Genomic DNA, 27,543 nt, shown 5'->3' on the forward strand with positions numbered 1-27,543 from the left:
TGGTGATARCTTGAATGGATTCAGCATAATTTAATTTATCTTCATTATAGGTGTAATTAAATATTMAAGTATTCAGAACACACAGTTGCAAGGATATTCTGTAAGTAGTGGGATTTAGTTTTATGCACTGTAAGTTCATAAAATATAGTAGACCTGAAACAAGGGCAATTTTACATGACATATGCTAATGAAGTCCATGCATCTCTCCTGGCTATAGTAGTTAAATGCTTTAATATGTTAATCTATTTTCTACTGCAGTGTTATGAATGATTCACAATTCTTAGCTTGAAGTAATTCTAACTGTGTAGGTAGTGCTTGACTTCTGTAGCAAACTATTTTCTCCTGTTAAATTTTGGGATGATTTCACTGAAGGTAAGAGAAGTTGTGTATGGTTTTGAATATTTCTAWGTTATCCAGCTGATGTATTGCACTTTGGCCTTCAGTGCCAGAAAAAGATCATGATGCTTGGCTGTCTGTGAGGTTATGACCCTTATGACCCCAAAATAGAAATGAACTATCTGCCTATTTGCTTTWGTTTGCCTAGAATGCAAGTGCTTGCTGAATATCAGAAGCACTATTTCTGCTTCAAGTCATACAGCACTTCCAGCTCCAAAGAGAGCTACTGTATAACTGTCCATGCTAAACATAAGATGTTATTAAGAAATCCAGAGCCAGAAAGTGGGAACATAAGTAAGCAAGGGAGCTAAGCTATGACATGAGAAAAATACTTGGTTTTGGTTTTAGATAAAAGATTTAGCATGGAATGATATGGTTTAATGCTGTACTTCGAGTGTTTTAAGCACTGCATTTACAGAGAATCTTATTCCATACATTATTTTGATTATTCCATGTGGGAAAACAGCTTGATAAATTTTACATTATCTTCAGCAAAAGATCAAAGAAATTCCCTGTTTCTCAATATTGTCAGGAAAATGTTGTGATTAGTACTATAGGAAAGCTGAATGATTTCTAGGAGCATTGTTTTTGTTTTTTTTTTTTTTTCATTTTACCCCCAGTCAGTGTTTGCATTGGATAATCATTATCTAAGAAGGTGTACAGACTATTAACATATAGACAATTTTCTCAGTTGAGTTAAAAATTTGCGGGTTTGTCTCTGACGAAAGAAATAACTGGAAGTTATGGTTTGCTCCCTTCTGCAATTTCTGTAACTATAAAATATATATCAAAAAACAGCTCTGCAAATGAAGAGCTTTTCTTTCTATTTAGTACAATTCAAAACTTCATGTATCAAGATTGTGTGCAAACTGATCTCTCTTAGATCAGCAGCAGAGATTTATTAAAGTCTGCAATTTCAGAATAAGATAATACAATAAAGTTATTTATACAGTTATATATGTTTATGTAACATAGGAATGTTTAGTTTTGATTTGATTCCAATTTTTCAGTTTTCAGTTTTCTGAATGCTCTTGGCCTTTCATTATTTCAGGTGAAGGCACTGGCTGAAGACAAAAAAACCTCAATTGACTCACTAAAACAAAGATTTAATGAAGCTATGAATGAGAAGTCTCAGTATGAGCAGATGTATCAYAAGGCTAAATATGAGTTGGAGAAAAAGGTATCTTTAGAGTTTTGATGGCTTCATCCTGGAACTTTTTCATACCTTAATTTTAGATGAAAAGTTGCAAGGTCATCAGCTTAAACTTTAAATGCAGATAGGATCAAAATAGCRGAATAATAGTAATCTTGTTTCTCTGGTGTAATTCAGTCACACCTCTGAAATTCAGATACTGAAACATGGGCATAATGACTGAAAATGAAATTACTTTTTGCCATGAAATTGCATTTTTTTATCTTGTAAGTGAAACATTCTGTGATTTCAACCGCGGTGTGGGAGGTTGGTTTGTTCATTCATTTGTTTGTAATCTACCATACCTTCCTATGAGCTTTAATCTTAGCCCTGCTATGTCTCTGTGGATGCCTTTCAGGATCTCAAGCTAACCCAACTAGAGAGCAAAATTATTGAGACTGAGTGTGCTATGACTGACCTTGAAACTACTGCATCTCAGCAGCTACATGCCTTGGCTAAACAGAGTGCACAGGCTTTGGAAGCTCTACAGAAGGAACTGCTGCTCACCAGTGACAAARTAGAAGAGTTCAAGACATTTGTGAAGGTTTGAATGTTGATTTTCTTTCGAGTGTTCACCTGAGTAAAGGTGTTTCTGATTGAATGCAAAATGGGAAAGAGTAAGCAAGGCTTTGATGCATTCCCTGTTCCAGAGCAATGTGGTTCCTGCAGTGTTCTGGTGTCAGGTCTGAATGAGGAAAAAGAATCAATATCTCTCTCCCAGACTTTCAAAGACTTCCATAAATTTGATTGGTCGTGTTTTTATATATGGCTGCCATATACTTCTTCCCAAGCAAAGTGCTTAGCTGTGTATCAGATTTCTTTCCAACAAAAAATTCCCAACACATTTAATATAATAGTTCATATATATTGAGTAGTGTGAATTGCCTCATTTTCCATATTCATGGGCTTCTTGTTTTAGTAATGCTAAATAAGGAAGCCTCTATATTGCAAAATTGAAAGCAGATTTAAGAGCGGTATGTAGAGTATTGTTTTCTTCTTTTGCCTAAATACTTGACAAATTCCTATAGTGCACTATGCAAGAATGCACTGACTCTGTGGTGTTACACATATCCCTTGATTATACTAAATCAGTGTGAAGTTTTACAGAATAGACTAATCTATGTTTTATAAATTAATATTTGAAATATAATATTTATTTTTATGAAATGCTAAGAAATACTATGATTGTTCCACATGTATCTAGGTTGAATATATAGCATCTGAGGGAATGGCATGAGAATGTCAGGGGGGTTTAGGTTGTATATTAGGAAAAGTTTCTGKTTTTTTCTCCTCAGCCTTCATGCAGAGGGGGTTAGGTTCTGGAATARTCTCCCCAGCACCAGCTGGACAAAATTCAAGAAACATGTGGACAATGCTCTTGGGCACATGGTGTGACTTCTGGGAGTGCTGCTGAACAGGGCCAGCAGTGGGATTTTGATGATCCTTGTGGGTCTCTTCCAACTTGGAATAKTCTGTGATTTTATTAATTTAGCATATAACTCATATATACCAGCTCTCAAAGAAGCCTGTTGCTYATTGGCTTATGAAACATGGCCACTTCTTTACTGTTCTCGGACTTCTGTAGCAGTGAGCTGCTTTCAGATATGTTTGAGCAAGTGTGAAGCRTTCAAAGTAAAGTGTAGCAGTATTTTGATGCACTGGAAAAAGAAGGCATATGTAGTTATCCCTTCAAGAATAACATTCAAATCTAGATTTAAATTTAGTAACTTAAATACTTGTGCATTGCAYCTTSTTTCTGTCTTCATCAGAAAAAAAAWTAACTCTGTGTAGCTGTTTTCAGATCATCCCATGTTCAGTTCAGTTGCAAAGTTCATATAAATTTCCTTAAGAAAAATGACTGAAAAATGTTGAATATGCTTTAAAATCCTAAAGTCAAATAATTCATGAGTTAAATTATCAAAGGTGGAAATAATGATTGGTTTTCATGGAAAAAGTGCCTGTTAATTAAAAAATGAGTTATTCTCTTTTTAAAATTTGTGATTAAAATAAAGGCTATCTTCTGTTTGCTTTTTATGGAAGTGTTAGAAAAGAGGTGTAAAACTGATCACTGTGCCCCTTCATTCAGAARTATCCTGCCCATCCCTGAACAAACTAAATTTTCATGAAAGAAAATGTTCTTTCTTCTAATACTGAATGCTTCCTCTAAGAGGAAGAAATAGGTGTTCTTTCCACAGCTACATGCCTATTTTTGGCTAAATTTATGAAAACCTGAATTAATCTAATATATTATCTATTATTTAATTAATGTTGTGTAGTAATTAAGTACTCCTATGTCATTGATGACAGTGAGAAGCAATTCAGTCTCCAATCAGGTTGTATTCAGGCGATGAATTTTGGAATATCTTCATTGAGTAAATTTAAAGTAGTAGTTCTAGAAATAAGGAGTTAAACAGATCATACTATCAATATTTTACATACTTCCATAATGAAAAGCTTTTCAAAAATTGGAAAATTATCTTCTGTTCAGAAAAGTGGCTGTAGTGTGCAAAATCATCTATTAGCAGCTATTATGATAACTTCATTCATTGTTGAATAAGATGACAGTTTCAGTGTTAATTACCATGAATATTCATTAGCACTTTCACGGTTGTACTACATGTGAAAAAAAAGTTAATATAAAATTCCTCTTCAAGTAATAATAAATAATAATAATAATAGTAATAATAGCAATAATAATAATACTTAGCTAATATAACTAAATACCTTCTTTCTTGCCTGGATCAAAAGAATATGCATGCATATTTCAATTAACATTTTTGCTGACTACTGTTACTCTTCAGAAAGATTTTTTGAAAACAAAGGTAGTGTCTGTAAGTCAAATRTTGATGAACAGGAAGCTCGTAAGTAAATTACTGTGTTTAGTTAGGTGCTAAAATCAGATTTTATTAGCAGTAKATCACCGTAAAAAAGTAAAATCCTTGCCAACTCTGTGGAATTGTTCAGTATATCAAGTAAAGCCTGTTAAAATACCTCTTGTGTATCTAATGTTATAATCTGTGTAGGAAGACTGAGGTATTGTGATAATTACTTGTTGTAATAAGTAGCAGTATTCCTCCCTCTTGAAGAGTACAGCTCTTCTTTTGATGTCTGGTCTGCCTTGTTCCTTCTCTTCCAGGTAGCTGTTTGTCCCCTGACCTGGATTCTCACTCCAGTTCCAGTGACTCAAATAAGTTTTCCTCTGCAGAGATCAAGTGTAACCTGTATGTCACTCAAATAGGTCAACAAAATTATATGACCCTCTAGTCTTCATCTTCTATTCTGATCACTTCATAAGCTTGTTTTTCTGATCACTTCATACCTGTTTTTCAGAGTGCAAGCATAATTTTCTCCTCATTCAGAAGTTGAATACAGCTATTTTTTCCACCCATTCCACACCTGCTGTGGCATTATATAGTTCTTTTTTAACATACAACAATTCAATTATTTCAGAGTTGCCAAATAATAATTGCATCTATTAACAGGAGAACTGGGGAACTTCAGAGAAGAAAGTRTGACTGTTTATAGCATGCAGTGTTACTTGCTTTTAGAGTTATTGATAACACAGAACCACAGGACCTTGAATCCATTTGAGTCAAGATAATAAGTTACAAAATCTTGGGAAGAGGTTTCTGGTAGAAGTCCAGTACATACCATTGGACCACATAGAGGATGATAAGTTACTAGTTGAGCACACATTTGTAATGAAGGGCAATAAAATATTGCCTTGCTGTGGGAGCCCAAATTTGGGATGTATATGCAATGAAGTGCAATAGCTAGATTGTAGAATCTAGTAATAGTTTCCAAAAATGTGGAAAGGAATACTTGTAAACAAAAGTTGTTGTATATATCCAGTATGCATCCAATATATTATAAGTAATTACTGGACTTATTTTTGTTGGCATATGGGATAGGGATCAGGTGTTATCTCCTGAATGACTTTTAGTGAGAACTGACAGGGCACCTAAAGTGGCTTAATTCAGAGCAGTTCATTTCTCCAGAGGCAGTATGAGGAAGATACAGGGTAGTAGGAAATATGAATAGGAATTGTGGGTTGTAGCAGTTTATTAAGTAACCAAAAAAACATGGTTGCCTAATTAGATGGTAGCTCCTTATAAATATCTATTTCATTTTGGTAGGAAAGAWAGCAAAATATTTAGAAATAAAAGTCAATATAAACAAACTGGAAAATGGATTATAGATGATAACCTGAAAATATAAGCARCAATGAAGTGTAAATGATGGAGAGGAGACTCAAGAAATCAAGAGGAAACCTGTGGGTAGCAATGCCAAGAAAAGTAGTAAACGGGCAGGATTTAACAGTGTACTACGAATAAGGTAGCTATTACAGGGCAGATACAATCTATTATTAGATAAAACAACTCCGTAACTGTGTAAAGGTGGAGGTCAATAGTTATTTCTGATTGGTATCTGGAATGAAATAGATTGATACCTTTTGAATTAATCTAAGAGTAGCCAAGAGAACATTTTTGGTGTTTTCTGGAAAGAGGTAGTATTTTTGAATTGAAAATTTTTATGGCTTACAACTTCATAGAGCTGGTTAAGAAATTTTTCTCTTGCTGATCCTCATTTTGAATAACTATTCAACGCTAGTGCATATATTTTATGGCACTGCCTGGAGTCTAAAAGAATKATAATATTGAGTCAACATTCAGAAAACACAGCATTTTAGGTTCATTAATCTGACCTCATTTCTGGATAAAATACTGATATGAAATTCAATTATTGAAGTATTAAAGCATAGGAGTATAGCTATATTTCTTAGAATGCCTTTATGGAAAGAAAACTGTATTGAATAAATCTGTTTTTTTTCTGGGAAGTAGTACAAATCAGTTGATAAAGTTTAATATTTGTTTTATTATACCTTTTTAAGATGCTTGACCTACTACTGAGATGCTCAGATCAAAAAAAAAAAATAGGCTATGCAGTATCAATAGTATGTTAAGTGGGTTAAAAATAGCTCATGCAGTTGATCTGAAAAATAAATCATAAAATCTAGGTGATTTTTAGATTTCCATAACAATTTGAACAAAACTTGATTATTAAACACTTTCACAATATAAATATCCTGGTAAAATTTTTCCATGGCATTTATAATGAAATAGTATTTACTATGAAATAATAAAGTAGGTATGTCAACTATGCCAAATAAAACATTTTTGTTACAGAAATATGCAAACTACCTGGAAGAGGGATCAGGTGGCTCTGAGAGTACTTTGGATGTGTTTTTCAGAGCCATGTCTTTATCCCATCCCACATTAATCAGGCACTACAGATTGTCTTTGATTCATGCATTCAACTTGTGTGGTGTACCATTGCTCASGATTTTCTATAACTTCTTCTCTCAGATCCTCAAGTGGATCCTGCCAGTTACGTGCAGTGCAGCAACCAGAGCAAAATGTTCTTGTATGCTCATAGTACTTTTGAGAACTCGTGCAGAAAACAGCCGTGGGATAAATTTTAAAAATTGCCACTAGACTGCTTGACTGGWTTTCTATCAAAAAGGCAGTACAGTGTATTAGTTTACTATGAAACTGTCCAAAATCATGCATGAATTCTGTTTTCTGTCATATAGRGGTTTTTTATGCTCACCTAGACATTTACTGAATGTTGCTGTTAGAGAACCTTATGAGCCAAGACTCAGTAGTGTCACCTATCCCATTCAAGCTGCACATCAACAAAACTCATTTTAATCTGTGATGATGACACCTGCCTGAACATGAGAATTATCAGAACTCTTGTGACCTTGAGAAGGATTGTTTATATTCATCTATATTCAGATATGGCTGTAATAAATAGGCGATGGCAGCTGAATGCTTCGAAATCAGCTGAGTGCACTTCTCACTTCCATAATGCTCTGTCATTTGGGACTGGTGTGCCTTCCACAGAGGATACCCACTGCAGCATAGTGTACATCTGGTGTGTTCTGGCATTGTTCTTGATAGGTCTCCAGTACAACCATCTGATGAAACTGACTGCCAAAATCAAGACCCATGGCAGTTCACTTGGCAAGCTTAATGGATCTAGATTGGGATCTAACATTCACCCTCTTAAGACAGCTGCCCTCATTTTGGCTACTCAGAGCAGGGTTTGGGCTAGGTACATTTCTCCCTCGTTYTCTTATTTGACATACATCTATGTACACCAGCCACATGTCTCAAAAGGACTTATTTCGCCTCTGCTTGGCCAGTTGTTTGCATTCAGTCAGTTTACCTTATATCCTAATATATTGTCTGTATCTATTATCTTTCTTCAGTTTATCTTGAATATTGACATAAGTTTTGTCATGGCATATTTCCTCACTGCTGTCTTGGGCTGTAGTTCAAATTACAGATTTAGGTAAGTTAACACTTCGACTGAAAAGTGACACCCTCCAGTGAACCTCACTCCTCATTTTTRCCCTTATGAAACTTCCTTCCTACTATTTATGAAATGTCATCATAGACATCATCAGAGTCAATTGTGAGCTAGTTCATGAAAATTCAATTAACCTTTTGAAAACCCACAACACCACCTTTTGTGTACCACAGAGGATCAGAACAGGACAGTTTTGCATGGTTGCAGACTGGAGATGCTGGGGCTGCCCCTTAGTGGCAGGGTTAATTGAAAATGTTACATGAAACTTTTACCTGTTGCAAACAWTAGGTAATTAATGTCTGGCCACATTAAAAAATGCTATTACTTGACAAATTCCTGATATTTTCTATCATTGTCTTTTTCTCTGGAACTGTTCTGTGTTGGTTCAAGAWTGTTAGGAAATATGTTCTTCTCAGGATGGCTGTCATGTCCTATTTACTCTTTATATATRAAAAAAGACTTGAAAAAAATAGACATGATTTGTTGAGTTGGAAGGCATAAATATTTGGGAAATATTCTATTGGTTTTTATCATCTGCTTTRCAACMTGAGAGCAGCACAAGTACATTGCTRTGTCTGTACTTTCAGTCATAAAGTCAGTTCTTCCTATGGAAGGAAATCTTTGCAGGGGGCTCTCAGAATTCTCCAGTTACAGTGAGACAGCAAGAGRTACTCTTCATAGACTTTTTCTGTTGTCATGCCTTGTGGATTCAATTTTCCTGGCAGTACTGCTCCAGGCTCCAATGTCTTCCAGGCCCAGGATGAACAGAACATATTTTTTTAGATGGGTACTCAGATCAGATGCAGAATGATCATTTGTCTCTTTATTTGAAAAAAGAAGTGCATAATGGGTAATTGTAAAATTCAGTAATTGGCCAAAACAGACTAACTTTTTATGGAAATGGAATTACAGTATGGTGTACAGATGAAAACTGGTTTATTTTGAAAATTTTGTGCACTTGTGTCTGAGCTGTGCCAACTTGGAAATGTTGTTTGACCAAACAAAGATTTCTTYGGTGAGTCACTGGGACATTTTGCAAACAACAGCAGGTATTATCACATAAATCAGTACTGTCAGTTTTGATTTGGAAGTGGACACCTTTAATATGACTTCAAGTTGCTAGAAAATTTTCCCTACTGGGAACACTTGAGAGCCAAAAGATAAGTATATTTCATTTATTACACTCCAAACTGTCAACACTTTAGCTAGGAAAGTATACCCAGAGTGATTATTTTGTATTGTGTGGAGTACATGATAAGTCTGCCAATCTGTGTTCAGTCAGAATCAGCATAATATTTGATTCCAGGAATATGATTCTGTGATGAGAATCAGTAGTCTTAGTCGCAAAATACAYACCTTACAAGATGGTGAGCAATATGGGAAGCAAAATATGTGTAACTGAGAAAATCTCACCATTAAAAAAAATAGGCGTTTATTGCTTTTTCTTCATTGTGCAGCTACTTCAGGAAAAAAAAGGAGAAACACAGCTTTTATTCTGAAATACCAACCTTTCTTAGTTCTTAGAAGAAATTGGTGATAAATTAAGCTAATCTCCATCAGGATTACTCTGCATCTGGGATTTAGGCAAATTGAATCAGGGGCCTGAATAGTGACAGTGAATATCTATTAGACTGTAAACAGAATAATAGGCCTTGTGAATTTTAATGAATTAAGTGAACGGCTGAAATCTTATAGTTTACAGAAGGCATATGGTTAGTAATACATACAGTATGCCAGGAACAGCATATAATATAGATGTCTTAATAGATAAAATCTTGATAAATTAAAAGGAAGAATAAAGAGAAAGATTTTTGAAAAGCTTTGCCTTATTCTACTTTTTCTTTTCTTTTTAGGCTTAGAAGGATAGCACTTCACCTTGGTTTTTGACTGTAATAGGTAAAGACTATAACAAATGTAGCTTAAAATATATTGAATGTCTTTATATCCTACTTTTTAACTTACTCTTTATTAAGGATTTAGTGATGTTAATTTAGATTATTCAATGAAGTAACCAAGTTGTAAGGTATGCCAGGCTTTTGTAGGTGCATTTATGTCTCACGCGAAGTTTAGATCCATGTCTGACTTACACTGGTGGTTTTGTTGATAATAGTGCCATTTTCATTTTTTCTTACAGTGCATTARAAGCCTTTTCACAGACTATGACTCTGTAGATAGTGTGATAGTGGACAGTGTAGATAGTGAACAGATCCAAAACATTTGAACTGGAGACTCTTTTCACCAAATTGCAAAAAAATTCTGTTTGTGTCCCAGTTAAAAAAAAAAAAAAAAAAAAAAAAAAAAATCACAGTAGTTTAACAGAGAATCAGATTGAAACAGGATCAGCTGGATCAGCTGTGCACTGTGTGGAGACGCTGTACTGCACTTCCTGGAAGGGTAGATTCACCTGGGATTTCTTTGAATGGATTGGAGAGACTTCTTTTTAAAGCTCTTGCTCAGCTCTCCACTGGACATAGAAAGATGCTTAGTTTAAAGATAATGGCCAGTTCAGGGTTTGAAAGATAAAAACAATGTTGACTGGAAAAAGGAATAACTGGAAGTTTTTCAGGGGTGGACATATGAGTACATACCATCACTTCTGGGCTTGAAGTGATTGGAAGCCTTTTGGCAAAAAAAAAAAAAAAAACAAAAAAAACAAAAAAAAAAAACAGAAAAACTGGCAAAACTTGGAAAAGAGGAAAAATTTCCCCAGTAATGGCTTAAGAGTTCATGTAGAAATAATTGTTTCATTTATGTCAATCAGATTGCTAAGAAAGTGAGCTGAAGCAGGAAGAACATAAARCACCCATTTACAGGGTCTTGCGCAGTCTCCACAGTAAGTTAGGAACTCGGAAATTCACGGTATTCTCCAAGGCACATGCCAAAAGAGCTACAAAGAAGCTGGAAGAGCCCTAGGAAGAGAGAATCATTAAAAAAACCAACAAATCACAGTATTTTAAGAAAACACTGTTGATAAGTTTTCTGGGATTTTTTAAGAGTCTAAGTAATGCCAGAGCTGACTTCTTAAGTTGTGTTTCTAACACAATTGTTTCAGCAGTGCTGTGGTTTTACACAGAGCATCTGATTTGTAGTTCTTACGCTTTTTTTGTGTTGCTGCAGAAAGATAACACAAGCTTAGACACTGAGCTGAGTGTCAGGAAATTGTGGTGTTCTTCTCATCTTGGTCACTGACCTCTTGCGTGACCTTTGGAGTGTTGCTTCACCTCAGTATTTCTTGGTCTGCCCTGAATATCTTTGTTTGCTGCATCCAGTACAACTGTGCTGACTTTGTCTGCCCAAACTGTTCAAGATAATAAACTCCCTGAGATCCCAGGCATTCTTGCTACACATGTGTGAAGCTCTAATMTCTGTCAGTGCCTTTTTTTCCCCTCTGTGTAAATAACTGTAATATATGAAGTTTTAAAGGAATTATAGTTTTGTTAGCACCTGTGTAAATCAGAGGAGATTCTGTTGGAACCAAAGAATTTACAACAGACAAGAAATTAATATAAATGAGGTAGGACTTAAATGCTGAAGTAAATAGAACTTTAAATTATTATTATTKCTCATTTCACATAAATAAGATTTTAGAAACCAATATATTTTGACAGAAATATTCTGCCTGTCATCCCATGCTGATTATACATATTTCAATTCTTTCTCTGCTATAGGGAAAACTRTTACTTTTTCTCTGTTATAGGTCACAAAACATGGTAATTGTGCTGAAAATTTAGCAACAGTGCAATGAAAACTGTGGAGTGTTTGCTGGTACTTAACAAGCAGAATCAGTCTGAAAACATTTGGGTCTACAGTTGAAGTTTTCGACAGTCCTAAAGCTCAGTATGCAGGCGAGATTTAATAATTGTAAAGCTGTAATATTATACATTACCATATGTCCCTGATATCAGTAAGTACCTGCTGTATGTTCTATAAAAAAGGTGTCCAGCTGATGCMAGAAGTTCTACCTAAAGTTATTACAAAGAATGTAAAAAACTAGGCAGATTTTTAAGACAAGATTTCAGGAATAAATGCGATAGCAAAGCAGTTATGAAGTGAGCATTAGAAAAGAGAAAAGCTRACCAGTAATAAAAAGCCCCTTAATTTTTATTCACAAAGGGAATTTTAAGATGCCTAAGTATACTGTTAAGAATATATGGTATATTTCTCTACCAAAATAAAAACTGTATCATAATTGGCCGTAGTAAGTCCATTGCTGTATATTTGTTTAAATATGGCTCTTTTGAAGACAATCTGGAATTCAAAACTGTCCATTACTTTAGTCAATTGTCCATCCATTTGTAAATAAATTATTTTTTAGAACATAGCACAATGTATTCCATTTCCTTTTCTTTTAAGTGTCAAATACAGGTTGTAATATTTTCAATATTGTTCCCTATGGCTTTCTGCACCTGGAGATGGTTAAGAAAATGCAGTCAAAAGAATATTTGCAATTTTGTACTCAGAAATATATGGTTATGAAGAAACCATTTGTTTTAAATCATTTTGAATCCAGAAGGAATGGTATTTCACTAAAGGATGTAGGATGAGGTATTTTGGAGAAATGGGGAGCCASCCAAACTAGACTCTCACCCTTCCGTTCTCCTAACGGCAAGTAGGAATAGCACAGTTTAAGCCAGTGTGGTTATACCAATTCAAAACTTGCCTGTGTTTGGGATCAGATTATAAAATTGTATGCAGCACAGTTACAAATCTCTGTCATTGTACCTTATTATTCTTAGGACATTTTAACTGAGTTTTTTGGGGTCTGCTGTACTAACTGCCCAGAAGCTTAAGTTTTATATGCAAATACTGACATCGTCAGGTCCTTTTTATACTGTGTGAATTGAGGGATTTTCAGAAGAGCTGCAATGGGTTTGGTTTTAGAAATTGAAAAATAAATACCTGTGCAAATCTGTCTGCACTTCAGCARATGTTGGGTTTGGGATGTTACAGAACTCACCTTTACTAGTTCCCAATCTCTGATTCMTAGCTCAGAGCCATGGAGAAGGCAGGGTTGGGCTAGGATGCTGTACTGCAAACTGGAGATGGTTCTTGCCACTAAGATAAAAGAGGCTGGTAATATTTTAAATTACTTCAATGAGTTTTTCAGATCTTGTCTAATAGATTCTTAGTTCATGTGTTCATGTGTTTTCAGGTTGCCTGTGTTAATTGACATGGAAAATTAGGTTGTAGATGCAACTGTGGTATCACATTATATTTTACATTCAGACTGCAATTTCTCTGTGTATAATGGAATTCTTGTAGGTCATCAGGTGAGGCAGTTCTTCCAGGCAATGTGTGCTTTCATCTTCCACTTATCTCTGTGAAGTTGTGAGCCCTACTCTCAGTGCCAATCAACRTAAGACTGTTTAATTTAAATCACATATTGGTCTGATAGCTAGCTTTACAGGCTGTATTTCTTCCTTTCAGCTCTTTATTGAATTAGCCTTTGAAACTTCACATCTCTGCTAGCTTTTAGCTGTCACACTAATATTCTCTTGAAAATATCTTTTTGGTTTCATGAGGGTTTAACACATTCAAGGGCTCATTTGTTTACTTTATTCTTAATGAAAAAGATAATGAATTAATATCTTAATTCTTCCAAATACACACAAGTAGCGAACTGAGACACATAGTTTGAACATGTATGTTAATAAATTTTAGAGCTACAGCAGAAACTGTGACTGTGGACGGACAAACAAAACCAACTCATCATTTTATAAATGTGGCCTGTGTGACATTGGAAAAATAATGTTGCTACCACTTTAATATTTGGCAGAAGTTTGAATACTGAACTTGTTGAAGGATGGTGAGATTGGTCTGCAAGTCCTGTACATCTTTACACGTTTCTTACAGGACATCTGATGGTGTCTCTAAAACGACACATGATTTCTGGAGAGTGTAAGAATTAAATCAGTCTCCTGAGGCTGGCTCGTTCCCATGGGTCAGGATGCTACATTTTATAGCCCTAGGCCAAACTACTCTGTTGTAGTGGTCTGTTCTTGTGTCTTGTCTTGTCCCTTTCTGATAAAAAAGGTTATGCCTAGAAGGTGTGTTTTTTTCAAGTGAAGAACCTGAGGTAATTTAAATAACATATAAAAATATATATTAAATAATGCATTTAAAAAATTAAATTACTGTAGAAGAGTTTTTAATCATGCTGTGAGATCTGTTTAAATATTATTACTGAAAGTATTTTGCAAGTGATTTTTAGAGAGGCAATAATTGAATTTTCATTGAGCTTTCATTGAATGCTTATTTCAGCTGCTGAAATGGTGTATGGCATCATCACTTTGTGTCATTTTGTTCATTCATTCTGTTTTGTTTTGTTGATTATGAGGTATTTGAGGTTGTAATCAGACTTTTTACATCCTTAGGATCTGGCCTAACCTTAGGCTTGCAATAAATATTAKACTACAAAAGTAGAATTCTTTAAGCTCACTATTCAGTTCTGCAAAATTCATCTCTTGCTGTTCATAGAGAGCTACAATATCTTCATAATGCATGAGTTTCTTTAGGAAACTAATCTTGTTTCAGAAAAAAAATTCTACTTCATTTTTGGTTTAATKTTCTGAGCCACATCCATATACCTTTCTAATCTTCAAAACAAGTCAGTTTCCAAGGACACATTGCTTGTATGTAAAGACAATTCCATAGTGAACTACACGCACAAAGATTGTATAAAATTGTTTTGTATGTTACATTCTATACATTTGTGGAGGGTTGACCTGGCCAGCAGGTAAACACCACACAGTTGTTTATTCACTTCCTGCTTGCTCCCCTCCCCCAGCAAGACTGGGGAAAGAATTGGAAGAGMAAAAGTGAGAAAATTTGTGTGTTGGTAAGGACAGTTTAATAAGGGAAAGAAAGGGGAGTAAATCCCCAAGGAATTTCAGATCAATGCCCYGCCAGATTCTGAGCAGAGCCTACCTGACAGACAAATCACCATCCCTCTCAGATTTTATTGCTAAGCAAARTGCTGTATGTGTTAAATGTCCCTTTGGTCACGTGGGGCCAGCTGTCCCAGCTGTGCTCCCTCTCCACATTTTGTGCACCCCACGCCCATTTGCTGAGGTGACAGCACRGGAAACCAAAGACACTGACACTGTGCCAGTGCTGCTCAGCAATGGCTGGTGTGTTGTAAGCATTGCTTTTGTTACAAATCCAAACACTGCACCTCAGAAGCTGTTCAAAGACGATTAATTTCATCTCCGTGTCTGCTGTAAGATAAGATATCAGGGTAGAAGACTGACCTGGTTAAACAGAGACCTTAGGCTCAAACTTTTGACAAAAATAGTGAGTGTAGTATCTCTGGATGGATGAACAGGTAACTTTGGGGATGACAAAGATGTTGTGAAGTATGTGGGGAGAAAATTAGAAGGGCCAAAGCTAAACTGAGCCTTAATTTGGYCACTGTGGTTAAAGACTAGGTGACCCTGATGGTCTGTTCCAACTGGATGATTTTGTAAGCTCAGCTAGATGCAGAACACTGTTATTGCTATTGTATAAAACACTATTTTTAAGTAAAACTTAAAAATTATCCGTGACTCATGAGCTATGGCCTCTGCCATGAGATCTGCAGCAGGGYAAGACTGAAATCTGACTATATAGGCATGGCGCTAGCTAGCATCAGACTTTGTTTTGTCTTGGATCCATTAAGTTTTATTATGCTACACAAAACAGTGGAGTGCGTAAATTAAGATGGTAATTACAGGACAAAAATTTGGCATTGCCTCAGTCATATAATATTACTTAGGRTCATTGATCAAATTATGTCAATTCCAGAATCAATGAGTGTTTGTAATTTGGGATGTGAAGGCCTTATTAATAGTGCTGTCAGGGTCTTTGTATCTCCATGGCTTCTTTAGGTGTTTAATTAAATGTGACCTTTTAATTGAAAGAAGACCTATGTCTTTATCCATCTYGAAACTGGCAAAAGATGTAGTGCTAAGAAGTGATTACATGCTGAGGCCAAATTTGAGAACATCTTTCTTATTAAAAAAATTTTAGGTGGTGAAAATAAAGTAAAAAGACTTATAAGGGAGGTATTTTRGAATTATATGTAACCCAACAGCTGTAATGTACACTGTGTAAATTATATGGAGTTGGTAGATATTTCAGTAAATGCTACAGGTTAGAAAGGCATAGGAACKTTAAGCTCACTGTGTTAGAATTTTAAGCACTTTTTTTTTTTTTTGAGTCAGATCAGTATCAATTGCATTGGTCTGACAAGAAGTGTTCCATTTTTTTATAGGAATTGATCAGGAATTCCTATTCTAGTTGGCTGGTAGCAACTGTGTCTCACAGGAATAACTCTAATGGGTAACATCTAAGTTAGGAAAATGGCTTTACTAACAAAACATCCTAGATTTGACAGCAAAAAAMCCAACGAGAAAATCTCAAATCCTAATATTACTTAGTACTAATAAAGGCATTGTTATACATCAGTAGAGTGCAGAAGTAATATACTGCATTGATTTCAATGTAGGMAGTTTCCATTACCTATGTATGCTTATAAGTTTAAAAATAAGCAATTTTGAAATACACAGAGGGAAATGTTTTAGTTCAAAATCCTACCCCTAGCTTCAGAATGCATTGGATCAATTTCTTAATCAAACAACAATRTTATACTGGCATCAGTACACTCATCAGCAAAACCTGTGTTGCTCAACTACTGAGTTTTCATACTTTTCAGTTTGGAAATGGGTCTTTCAATTTCTGAAACCTATGTGGCTTGAGACTGAACATTTCTGTATCGGAGCATGAACTGACATATAAATTAAATTATTAATAAGTAAACAATTTAGCACATGAATACATTAGTATATGATGYATGAGAATATATCAGAAGAAAAAGCAACTAAAAATTTATAGGAAGGCTATCATTATTAAAGTGTTTATTCAGTGATAAAATGTATATCAAAACATTATATCAACTTAATATCATGAAGGAGGGAGGTTCAAAAATAGCTAGTATCTCAGAGTCCAATTTGAAAGTCCATAAAGTAGCCTTATTTTTCACATGGCTTATGTTTCACATATGCTTTAGTGTATTTGAACTGCTCAAGGGACAGAGGAATTGAAGTGCAAATCCTCCATATGTATGATCTGCTGTGATTATATATAAAGTGTATACTTGCATATTAGAATCTATTAGTTGTAATTTTCTCTTTCCTTAATTTTTGTTTAAACTTGCTTTTTCTTTGTTTTTGGTTTTTTTTTTTGTTTTTTTTTTTTTTTTTTTTTTTTTTTTTTTTTTTTTTTTTTTTTTTTTTTTTTTTTTTTTTTTTTTTTTTTTTTGAATTGCTTCTATAGATTCTTCAGTGCCTTTCTGGTACCTTTCTTTCTGATGCCTTCATTTCTGTAACTGTGGACTAAAAGACAGTCAGTTGCAGTTTCTGGGTTCCACTGTTGTTATCAGCTTGTTCATTCATCATGAGCTTCTTTTGGAGTTTGGATACACCAATAACCTTTATGTAATAATATGAAATGAGTATTGCTTGGGAATGTTTCAGTGTTTTCCAAGGCATTCAAGTGAATGTTTAACATTCTTTATTATCATGTTTTTTGTCTCTCTGTGTTTGGTTATTTATCATTATTGTAGCCTTTCTACGTGGCTTTGCAGTCAATCTTCTTGGTGTTTTGCTCCTTTAGTTTATTTTTCCTCTTTGCATCAGGTTACAAATGTACATCTTCTAGAGTGATCACATATGTCTGAGGGAGATCTCCTTTAAAAATGTGGGAAACTGATCCAATTTGATTGAAAAAGTAGGGTTGAACTAATTTTTCCATCGTCAAATACATCTCCTACATGTTGCAAGACTTAGACAATTTCAAATGCTTCAAAAACATGTGATTTAACTGCATTTTTTTTTTCATGGTGTGTGCTTTTTTAGGGGGGGACTCCCTCTTCTCTTAGTCTGTTTCCTTCTGTGAGCTTAGTCCAAGTTGTCTTAGGTCCTTGCCCATTGCATTTCAAGTTTCTTCATTCCTCTCAGCTYTGCACTTGCAGACAGGTCTCTGTACAAAATAGTTTGTTGCAAATTCTATGAATGGAGGGACCCACATTTGAATCAGAAAACTGGGCAAATTTCATTGTACCTCCTCTCCCCAAATTTGTAGTAGGATATTTTTTATTTTTAATATTTGAATTTTATTAAATAGAGAAAGATGTGAGTTGGGAAATGGTAGAAAAAAAAATAAACAAATCTTGGAATTGGATGAGTCTGGTGTGCTTTCTTTGAAATATATTAGAAAATGCTCTCTAATGACTGTTTTAGATACATTAGAGGCTGTGGTGTACTTGACCCACAATGCCAATAAATCTRTAGTCAGTTTCTATGAAATGAAGGCATTCTGTAGAAAAAGAATTTTCAGGAGCTGATCAGCTACTGTTGAGATGTAGCTTAATAATATGAACTCCACTAGGATGATCAAAAGAAAATCTTTTCTCTCATTTTAAACTCAGCCAAGGTGTCTGTGTTGGCTGTCATGATTCTGCTTGAGTCATGGAAGTTGAATATTCTAGTAGGATCTTGTGAAAATGGATTACTACTCTTGWTTGTTAGTCAACAATTTTTAAATAAAATTGTCTTGCTCAGCTGTTGACCATTTTTTTTCATAGTTGCATAAATATAAAACCAAAATAACTTCAGTTATAAAACTGATGACTTACACTGATATCTAGGGTTAGTTCAATGAACCTGAGACCTTAAGAAATAGGAAAGGTATGAACTTGGTAGCTAGGACAGTTTTGAATTACCCTACCTTGGTGGGAAAAAAATCTCAGGTTTTGAATAAAGAGGTATATAGGTGTTCCTGCATGCAGAGAATGTSAATAAGCTTAAATTTAAAAAAAGAAATCTCTATTTGTCAATAAAGCATGACACTTATGTTTTTATTTCAAGAGCGTTTATTKTAGACTGGGTTAGGAAAGGATTTTGATTGATTCTGTGGAAGCTGCTTTGTCTTACTACAGGTTGTATTATGAGAATAGTTATTTTGCTTAAGACATACCAAAACAGTACCTACCTACCTACTTATTTCTTGGTTTAATGTATTAATTCATATTTTGTRTTCTAAGTAGCATGTTATTTAATATTCCAGCACATATCCTGTTGAAGCAATAACACAGAATGAAGATAATTCCCTTCTAAAGGACCTTAGTSTTTCCATCTTACTCACACTGTAAGAAAAACTACAGTAGATTGGTTTTTGCTTATGTCTTCTAGACTCTAGCCGGAGAGTTACACCAAAGCATACAAGATCTGAAARCAAAAATCAAAGTGGCAAAAAAAATGGGAGGAATGAAAGCATGCAAAAAGGGTCTTTCCCAAAAGAGTCTTCAGTTGGCAGCATCTGTCCTTAATGTTTCAGCAACTGATCTTTATGAAATACTACAAGAAGGAGATGATGAGGTAAGTTATTTTAAGGACTTCAGTAAAAATGGGCATAGATGACAAGATGCTGACAATATTCGTCCTTGAGGAAAAGGATTTGCAGGTAAACACTGAAATTTCATTGTGCAAGATGCAGCACAAAAATCACMGAAGGATTTAATGTAAATGAAAAGGTCAGGTTAGAGATTCATGAGGCTGCAAGACTTCAGGCACGCATAAAYATAAACATTCTGCTTTGGGCATGTGTATGTAGAGATATTATTTAGTACTTTCCTTTTTTCATGAGACTATTTGGCAGGATTGTACATTTTAAATAGACTTCTGCATTAAAGAAAACWAAATTAGAATGTGTCTTGCTGTGCCAGATGGATTTTGTTGCTGCTTGTTTTCTGAATTCTGATACCTATTAAAGGTATTTCTGGTAGACAGATGGTTTCTGGGTGACTCCAATGCCTTTTTTGTTGATTCTATCATACATTTTACTATGAAATATTTTATAGTGTTTCATCAAATTACTCTCTATTAAATAGGTGCAGTGACAGGATTTCTTATCCAGATTTATATAGTCCTGATCAAATAATCTGTGAAACAGCCTTTATAGTCAGTTTAGAAAGTGTCTAGGAGTTGGTTGGTATTGGCCTGTAACAGTACTCTGGTGATGACTTAGATTTAGCCTTACTGGAGCTTCATCTTAAAGAAAACACAAAAAGGGAGTTACTGAGTTGGTTAAACAACAGTGTATGATACAGGTATGCACTGATACGGATTACACGCATGAATACAAACAAAATGGGCTGATCCCTGCCCTGTTTGCTAACATTTTTACAACCTGTAAAGTGATTCACTTTTGACAGAGTTGTTCCATGCTTACCTCATTGTCAGAGTAATTTCTACAACCTATATAATTTTGTTTCAGTCACTGTGAATATATGTGAAAAAGACATAAACATACTTAACTATAAATATAACCTGTGTAAAACAAATYTGTAACACAGGTGACGAATTTACACCATATTTATCCTATATATTCCATCTGTCAGTGCATAGAGTCAGGCATCTTTATGGGGAACTCATAAAATTTAGACATAGATCACATGTACACCAATATATTCATATGAAAAGAACATGCCATGGGCAGGCAAGGATAGGTTTATAAATTTAACAGAACTCTGATACTTGGTGGATGTGCATCAGATAACTAATTTTGCGTAGTTTTGATTTCCGCRTGCTTTTTATTAATATATACCAAATTACACATTTCCTTTATTGCTCCTGATGTTTTTCTATTTTTAGGAAACAGCAAAGATAAAAATGGAATTTGAAAAAGATAAAGAATGGCTACAGCATATACAGAAACTACTTGAAACACAGGTGCTCAATTTATATCTTCCAAYAATGAATGATAAATTTCTACTCTAGCTAAGTGTTTTTAGGTTGCGATGAATACACTGTATTTGTAATTACAGTGCCATTGATGGTCACAAACTAGACTTTRATGAGGCAATGTGAAATCCTTGTTTTGTTGCATTTCCTTTTTATTTCTCTTAAAATCAGAGTTACTGCATAAAACTGAAGAGATGTTCATCAAGGATTTGTAATGGCTAACTTAGCAGCTAACTTAAGCTAGCATAACCAGTGAAATACTACTGGAGAAAACCAGCACAGATCTTGGTAAATGTGTTAATTGAATTATTGAAACACTGTATAATGCTTGCTAGAGTGAAAATGATCCATCTCTCATACCTCTTAGGAAAAAGAGACTTTTTTTTATGTGCCTTTAAAGTTACTAGTTGTTATGGACACCTGAGGAGTTCATGGGTTTCGGTGACCTTTTACTGTGGACCTGTTTCCAGTCAATTCATGTTTTCCTCATAGCCAGACAGCTGTTTATTATCGTGTCTTCTCGCATTCTGTACAATATTTTCTACTGAGACCTCGAGCAGCTTGTTAGTGGGAAGTAAATATTGATTTGGCATCCTGTCAATGCAGAAAGAATGAAAAAATTTCCACCAGAGGCCCCTCAAACATTTTCCTATCGACATTTTCTGGGCAGAGAGGAAAGCTGCATAGAGGATGACAAGTCTGAGACTAGCAGAAATCCCTGAGGGGTCCATTGAGACTGCTGCTGTGACCTGTGTGATACTTTTTCTTCTCTTTCAAGTCTTTTTTTTTAATACACACAGAGTCTGCTGGGATGCTCCCCTCTTGTAAGTGATCAAGGGCAGTTTATTGGCAGGTGAGAGCCCAGCTTTTCTAGCCAGAGTCAGCTTTTGTTTGGACATCACTGACAACGTATACTGACTCTTSAAACTTTTCATTTTATTTTTAGTTGTCTCTTTTGTTTAGATGATGGGCAGCTGATGTCTGGAAAGAAATAAAGTTTGATTTATAAATCCAGTGTTTCTAATGCATATTCACTCGCTGGGTCCATTAGCGATGTAGTTAATATCACTTAAGACTGTGAATGATTGAAAATATTTTGAAAGCCATTTCAAAGGAACATTCACATCAGATTTATGTATTTTACCATTAACAGCTTTTGTGTCGAGATGGTATCTGTCGAGAAGGTATCCTGTGACCAGATTTTTAAGAAATGACAGGTTTTCCCTCTTTCATTATCTCAACTTAGTACCATGATGACTGCTTAATTGCAGCAGATGAAATAGAAATATCAGTGTGCTTTTACTGGCTTTGTCAGAAAAACTGGCATTTTAATTAAATACCTCATAATGCTACATGAAACTCAGTACTAAAAGTGCAATTATTTATATTCAATTGTCTTAGTTTTAAGAATTGTTTTWAAAAACCATAAATTTCAAGATTATATATTGCCCGTTCATATTACGGGCTCCAAAATATGAATCAGAKTCATGGAATACAAGTCAGACTTTTATTCTATTTTTTGTTATTCTTTGGTAAATCACTAGACACACTGAGCAAAATTTTATGCATTTTCTACATCTACTATAGACAGACAGAAAACACAGGGAATAAAGAGTAAAAGAATTATTGAATGAAATCAGCTATATTAGGATTGCAAATGTTATATGAGGATAGAAGAGCTCATTGCTCTGAGCCGCGTAAGTTTGTGTACAAGCTAATAGTGATTTTCAGTGATTTTTGCTCCATCTTGTGGGGTTCCTCAGAAGAAACAGTGAGGATAAAAGTAATTTTTGTCAAGCACACCAATTTTTAGAATTGCGAGAGGATTATAGGGGTTTTTGGGAGCAGCCAGCTATACTTTATATTTCTTCCATGCTAACGCACATAGATRGAAACTGTAAAGATTTCTTCATCTGTGTTTGACAGCAGCTCATGGAACTGTTCTGTGCCCTTTAAAATTCTTTACTCACATCTTGTAGCRTTTGAATATGGTTCCTTTTACTAAGCTTTGGTAATATTTCTGATCAGTAAACTAAAGCCCATGGTGAAATGTAAGCTTTCTGCAGGATTTTGCTCGTAGACTTAGACTTTGCTTAGACTGCCTGCTAAGTGTTACATGTTGCCAAACTGTGTTACCCATTTGCATCTTGAACAAAGATGCAGGATTGTCCTTTTCTGTTATTCTGAGTAAACGTTCAGTGGAAAATTGCAGCAGATCACTTAATATTGCGGTTTGATATAGTGTCTTTKTGTGCCATTGAGCCAGGACTTTGGAACATAATTGCCCAGCAGTATTGATTTAATTGCCTATGTTTATTTGTGGACTCCTAATTATTGACTGGAGGTAAATTTAATGGAGAAACCTTTATGAACACTGGGAAACTGCTGCTGTTGCTGTTATACATAATGAACTGCATCATATCCCTTTAGATCATTCTTCAAGCTAATTTTATTCCACTGTGACAGTATGATAACATTTRAAATGTCATAGACATTTTATTTTTATTACTTATGTACGCCATTTTACTGCTGCACTAGAATTTTGGGGGGACTAAGTGAAACACTAGTTGCTTTTTACTGTGATTTTATACGTTCCCCTAAATACCACACCTCTGTTTTCACTTCATCTGTGCCTTTATTTTCCATACTCATATGACTTGAAAAAGTCTAATATCTGTCATCTTTACAAGAATATTAATATTTTAGTGATAAACACTCTTGCATTCCTGAAACTCACAGACACTACTCAGAGTTTGTGTCCTTTTTTTATGGACTACTGTCAAGAAACTACCCCACTGCTAAGAAGCTTGTTTTGAAAGAGACATCTCTGTATCAGGATGTTATTATGTAAATGAGAATCCTATAATAGGAAAGTACAGTCATATTATAAACTCTGAATGACTGGTAAAAATAATTTATTGTCTAAATCTGCATCTAGAATGGCCAATAAGTGGGTTTTTCGTTCTGTAGCCTCTCTGTATTTATATAGTAACACCCTAGAAGGTTCTCACTAAAGAATAAAAATAAATCGTCTCAATACTGACACTAGGATAAAAGGAAAAGGTTCTCTGGCCTGTGAAGAGCCTGTATGTGGAGAGGTTTGACATGAATGCATGAGTAGATATCTACTACCTGCACATGTGTAGAGGCATCAGACTAATTACAAGTCACTGGTTGGGCTTGGGAGAGGTCTCACATTACAGACCTTTCAGCTTTTAGTGGTTTATAATATTTAGAAGGAAACAAGTATGGTTGTCTCAATAGGTATGTGTTTACATCTTGCAAGGCAAGTGATGAGGTTTTACCCACTCTATCCGTCACATTTAATTGAGCCATGCTCTGTATGATACCACTCTCTTTCTATAATATTCCCCCTAAAAAACTCAAACAGAACAACAATCTTCTCCAGATTTTTCCCATCACAGGAAACATACRTAGTTAGACCAAGAGGATGACTTCTTTTCATGTAACTTAAACATGATTTGTTATACCACCCTTGGTTTTCCTTCACTGTGACTTATTGTGGGGAACACCATCTCAGAACAATCTGTTAATAATTTTGTGTGTGAGTACAGCATGGTAGTACAATCCAGATTACTGCCTGGAGTCTCCAAGAATAATTTTTTAATGAAATGTAAATCATCTGCCTAACTTTTCCAAGCAGTGAAGCAAATGACAGCATTGATTTAGCATGTCCCTCTGAGATCTACAGCAGCACTTGCCTTTCCTGCCTCCTTAGGCACTCTTTGGGATATCACATCTCACATAAACAAAGCTGCCTAATAAAATTTTCCCTCTCATGACTTTATTATGGATCTAAAAGTCATATTCCAATAGTGAAAACTTACAGAAAGGCTCACTTTCCTCTATTCTATGGGCACTCTTTGTGTAACACACCTCTGGAATACGGTTTGGAACAGTATATTCACTAATCATCAGTAAGGACTTTCCCCAACTCCTTTTGGGGATTTGTGTGGACTTCTAAATATGTATTTCTATCTGGGAATGGATGCTAGCAGCCACAGCTGTTTCCTTCCAGATTTCTTGGCTTGTGACTCGCCTGCTTTGCTTTCATTAGTCTCTCACCAGTCCATGTGGGTCTTTTACCAATACACCCAGAAATGTGTATTCACCCATGCAGAAACACCTGTGCACACTCACCACTGCCACCATCACCATGTGTTTCAAGCACCTTAAAAAGCAGTACCAGCACAGTCTGAACCACATTCTGGGCTCCTTTAGCACTGATATCAGATCATTGTTTTTTTTCTTCTCGTTAGAGCTTAGTCCTGTGCACTGACAATCCATCATGRTATATATCTGTATATATATCTCATGCACACAAATGAAACCACTTCACATCACTCATCCTGAACTGCAAACAAGGAGAAATTGGTCACTCATGATAGGAAAACAGATGGGCACATGTGTATTTATATAATAATGTGTATGCAGCCACCACAAAGCAGAACAAGAGCATGGAATAAGACAAAAAAAAAAACCAATAAAGTGAAGCATTTATCTATTTTTAGGAGTTTTTTCCCTATTTTTTTAGTGAAGTTGGAATGTTTTGGTTATTGGTCTTAGTGTTTAGTTTTATTTCAAATTATTTTTTGCGGTTCACTTAATTTAATTTAAGGCAGCTCTGCAGTGTGTTTGGATAGTTTTTTGTTGGGAAAATGTATTGTACTAATGAGTCCATATGGGGAGGTGTAAAATAGTTCTAACCACTTATTTATATGTTCCAAAACTGAAATACATATGCAAACACATTTTAGAGTTTGTGAAACAGAAGCCAAAGTAATGGTACACTCTGCAAATGGAGATGCTATGTCTCATTAGAACAGCAYTGCCTTGCATTCATTATAAGTCTTCTCAGTGGCAGATCACTGTATATTTATGTACTTTTGCTGACAGAGACTCAGTGGTGTAAAGTCAATAAATATTGCTAGTTGTTTGTTGTTTTTTTTAATAGRAGACACAAACTTAAGGTTGGAATAAATAGGTGAGAGAAACAGAATTAACTGTCACCCTTTCATRCTACCTTACATTTATCTATACCACAAGTTGTGTAAGAAATATGCCTTTCATTCATATAGCTTTCTACTATTAAAGAAGAAATCTGTAAATCTGGAAAGTCAAATAAATAAATTCTTTAAATCTATATGTAGTTTGCACTTTCAGATATTGTGAAAACATACAGATCAATTAAATACTACTTCTGTTAAAGCCCACCATAATGTACTGATTTAGGATTGTCACCATTATCAGTTAAATGGTTTGTGGCACAGATAATGGTACAACTTCTGAAAGAAGTATCATTCTRTCTTAAAATACCTAATTATCAGTGGTAAAAACAAGCTTTCACTCCTTAGGTGTTCCCTTAGCCATCACTGAACTTCCAAAGACTTCCAYAAGTATATGGCAGGTTTAGAAACTGGGATGAATGCTTTAGAGATGACTTCAATGTTGTGGTTGTGAAATTCTGTGGAGAAATGTACAGGGAAGTTTCCCAGGATAGTTACAGAGCCATCATTAAAAGTAAATCTGACAGGCTTCCATTAAAGATGAAGACTGTAGASATCATCCAGTTCTGGGTGTCTGTATGGAAAGAAAACCAGAGAGAAACACACAGCACTATCTGTGAAACAAATGTTGAAAGAATGACATAATGTTCCACTTTCAAATGCTCTTGATTTAAATAAATCACTGAAATGGCAAGCGCTCTTGAAAGCTCACTTTGCTATGACATGGAAGCCACAGAGAGCAGTGAGCAGCAAGCAAAATGTATTTAGAATTATTTTAACCAGAGACATCAATGAGAAACCATTCATCTCAGGCAAAACATTAACGAGGGGAAATGTATCAGAAATGGATGTAGTCAAGCTAGGCAAGAAGAATTAGAGACTTTGAGGTAATGATACTGTGTTCTTATAAAAAACATACCTAGAAAAAGAAGGAGAGAAATTAGAGTGAACGAAGTGAAGGAGTGAAATTAGGACACTGGAGTCAGTGTTTTTAAAGCATAGTAGCAAGTAAGTGTCACAGAATTTCAGATAAGATCATGTCTTCTATTAAACAGAATAGATTTGTGCTCAGTGAATTTGAGCTCTCTATTCCCCAAAAAGTCATTGSAATAGCACACAGGAGAAAGCTGACAGGTGTAGATGTCTACTAGAAAATTCTTACCCTACACATAAGTTATTTATGGCAGATGGAGACATGTCTGGCCAGCAAGTACCAGCCCTTGAAAATCCCTTTCCTGCAGAAAAGAGAAATAAAACATGTTGTTGTCCTTTTTCTGTAATTACAAAGTGACTTTTGAGCAACACCTGGGATAGCCATTATATCACTTCACAATAGATACTTTCGATTAACAAGATTTTCCTTTTTTAGATTTTTTTTTTCCTGACTTTTTAGTAATTATAAATCAGTATACATGCTCATGTCTGTATATCAGTTCAGACATTACATCAGCATTATTATTTTATGTACTTCTATGTTTGGGTTTTTTATCTGTTTCTCCCATGTCTTTTTTGTTTCATATTTACTAGAAACAGGCAGTACTCTGTCTGGTGTACATACCATACAATGTTCTCTTTGAGATGGAATAGAGAAGTGAAAAAATGAAATGAAGCAGCAATAATGAAGTATGGAACTAGACAGGAGTTCTACATGAAAAACTGTTGCTTTGAACTACAGTTGTGTAAAGCAGAAACTGATGATTGGCCTCTTCCACCAACTGCTGTGTTTTACCTTGTGTATTTCTGGTGGCCTTATAATGTAAAATTATTTCTCCCT

The 27,543-nt window shown here is 35.0% G+C and overlaps 1 protein-coding gene and 1 long non-coding RNA gene across 5 annotated transcripts in view; one reads left to right on the plus strand and one right to left on the minus strand.

The window, feature by feature from the left end:
* Positions 1-27,543, plus strand: part of CNTLN (centlein) — a 180,488-nt gene that overhangs the window by 151,031 nt on the left and 1,914 nt on the right. For 3 of the 4 annotated variants that reach the window (XM_057373456.1, XM_057373458.1, XM_057373459.1), the window contains 4 exons: positions 1,448-1,576; positions 1,947-2,132; positions 19,192-19,377; positions 20,653-20,730. In XM_057373456.1, the coding sequence (XP_057229439.1) occupies positions 1,448-1,576; positions 1,947-2,132; positions 19,192-19,377; positions 20,653-20,730 (579 nt within the window). The remainder of the gene's footprint in view (positions 1-1,447; positions 1,577-1,946; positions 2,133-19,191; positions 19,378-20,652; positions 20,731-27,543) is intronic. The other variant, XM_057373457.1, reaches the window with a different exon arrangement.
* LOC130577846 (uncharacterized) overlaps positions 23,350-27,543 on the minus strand; it is a 6,324-nt gene continuing 2,130 nt past the window's right edge. The window contains exons 2-3 of the long non-coding RNA XR_008965817.1: positions 26,932-27,004; positions 23,350-26,343 (exon numbers count right to left, since the gene is read on the minus strand). This is a non-coding gene — a long non-coding RNA (uncharacterized LOC130577846). The remainder of the gene's footprint in view (positions 26,344-26,931; positions 27,005-27,543) is intronic.

This window comes from Malurus melanocephalus, unplaced genomic scaffold (assembly GCF_030028575.1).
Source record: "Malurus melanocephalus ecotype Western Australia unplaced genomic scaffold, MMel_1.1 scaffold_198, whole genome shotgun sequence".
In the NCBI taxonomy this organism is placed as follows: Eukaryota; Metazoa; Chordata; class Aves; order Passeriformes; family Maluridae; genus Malurus; species Malurus melanocephalus.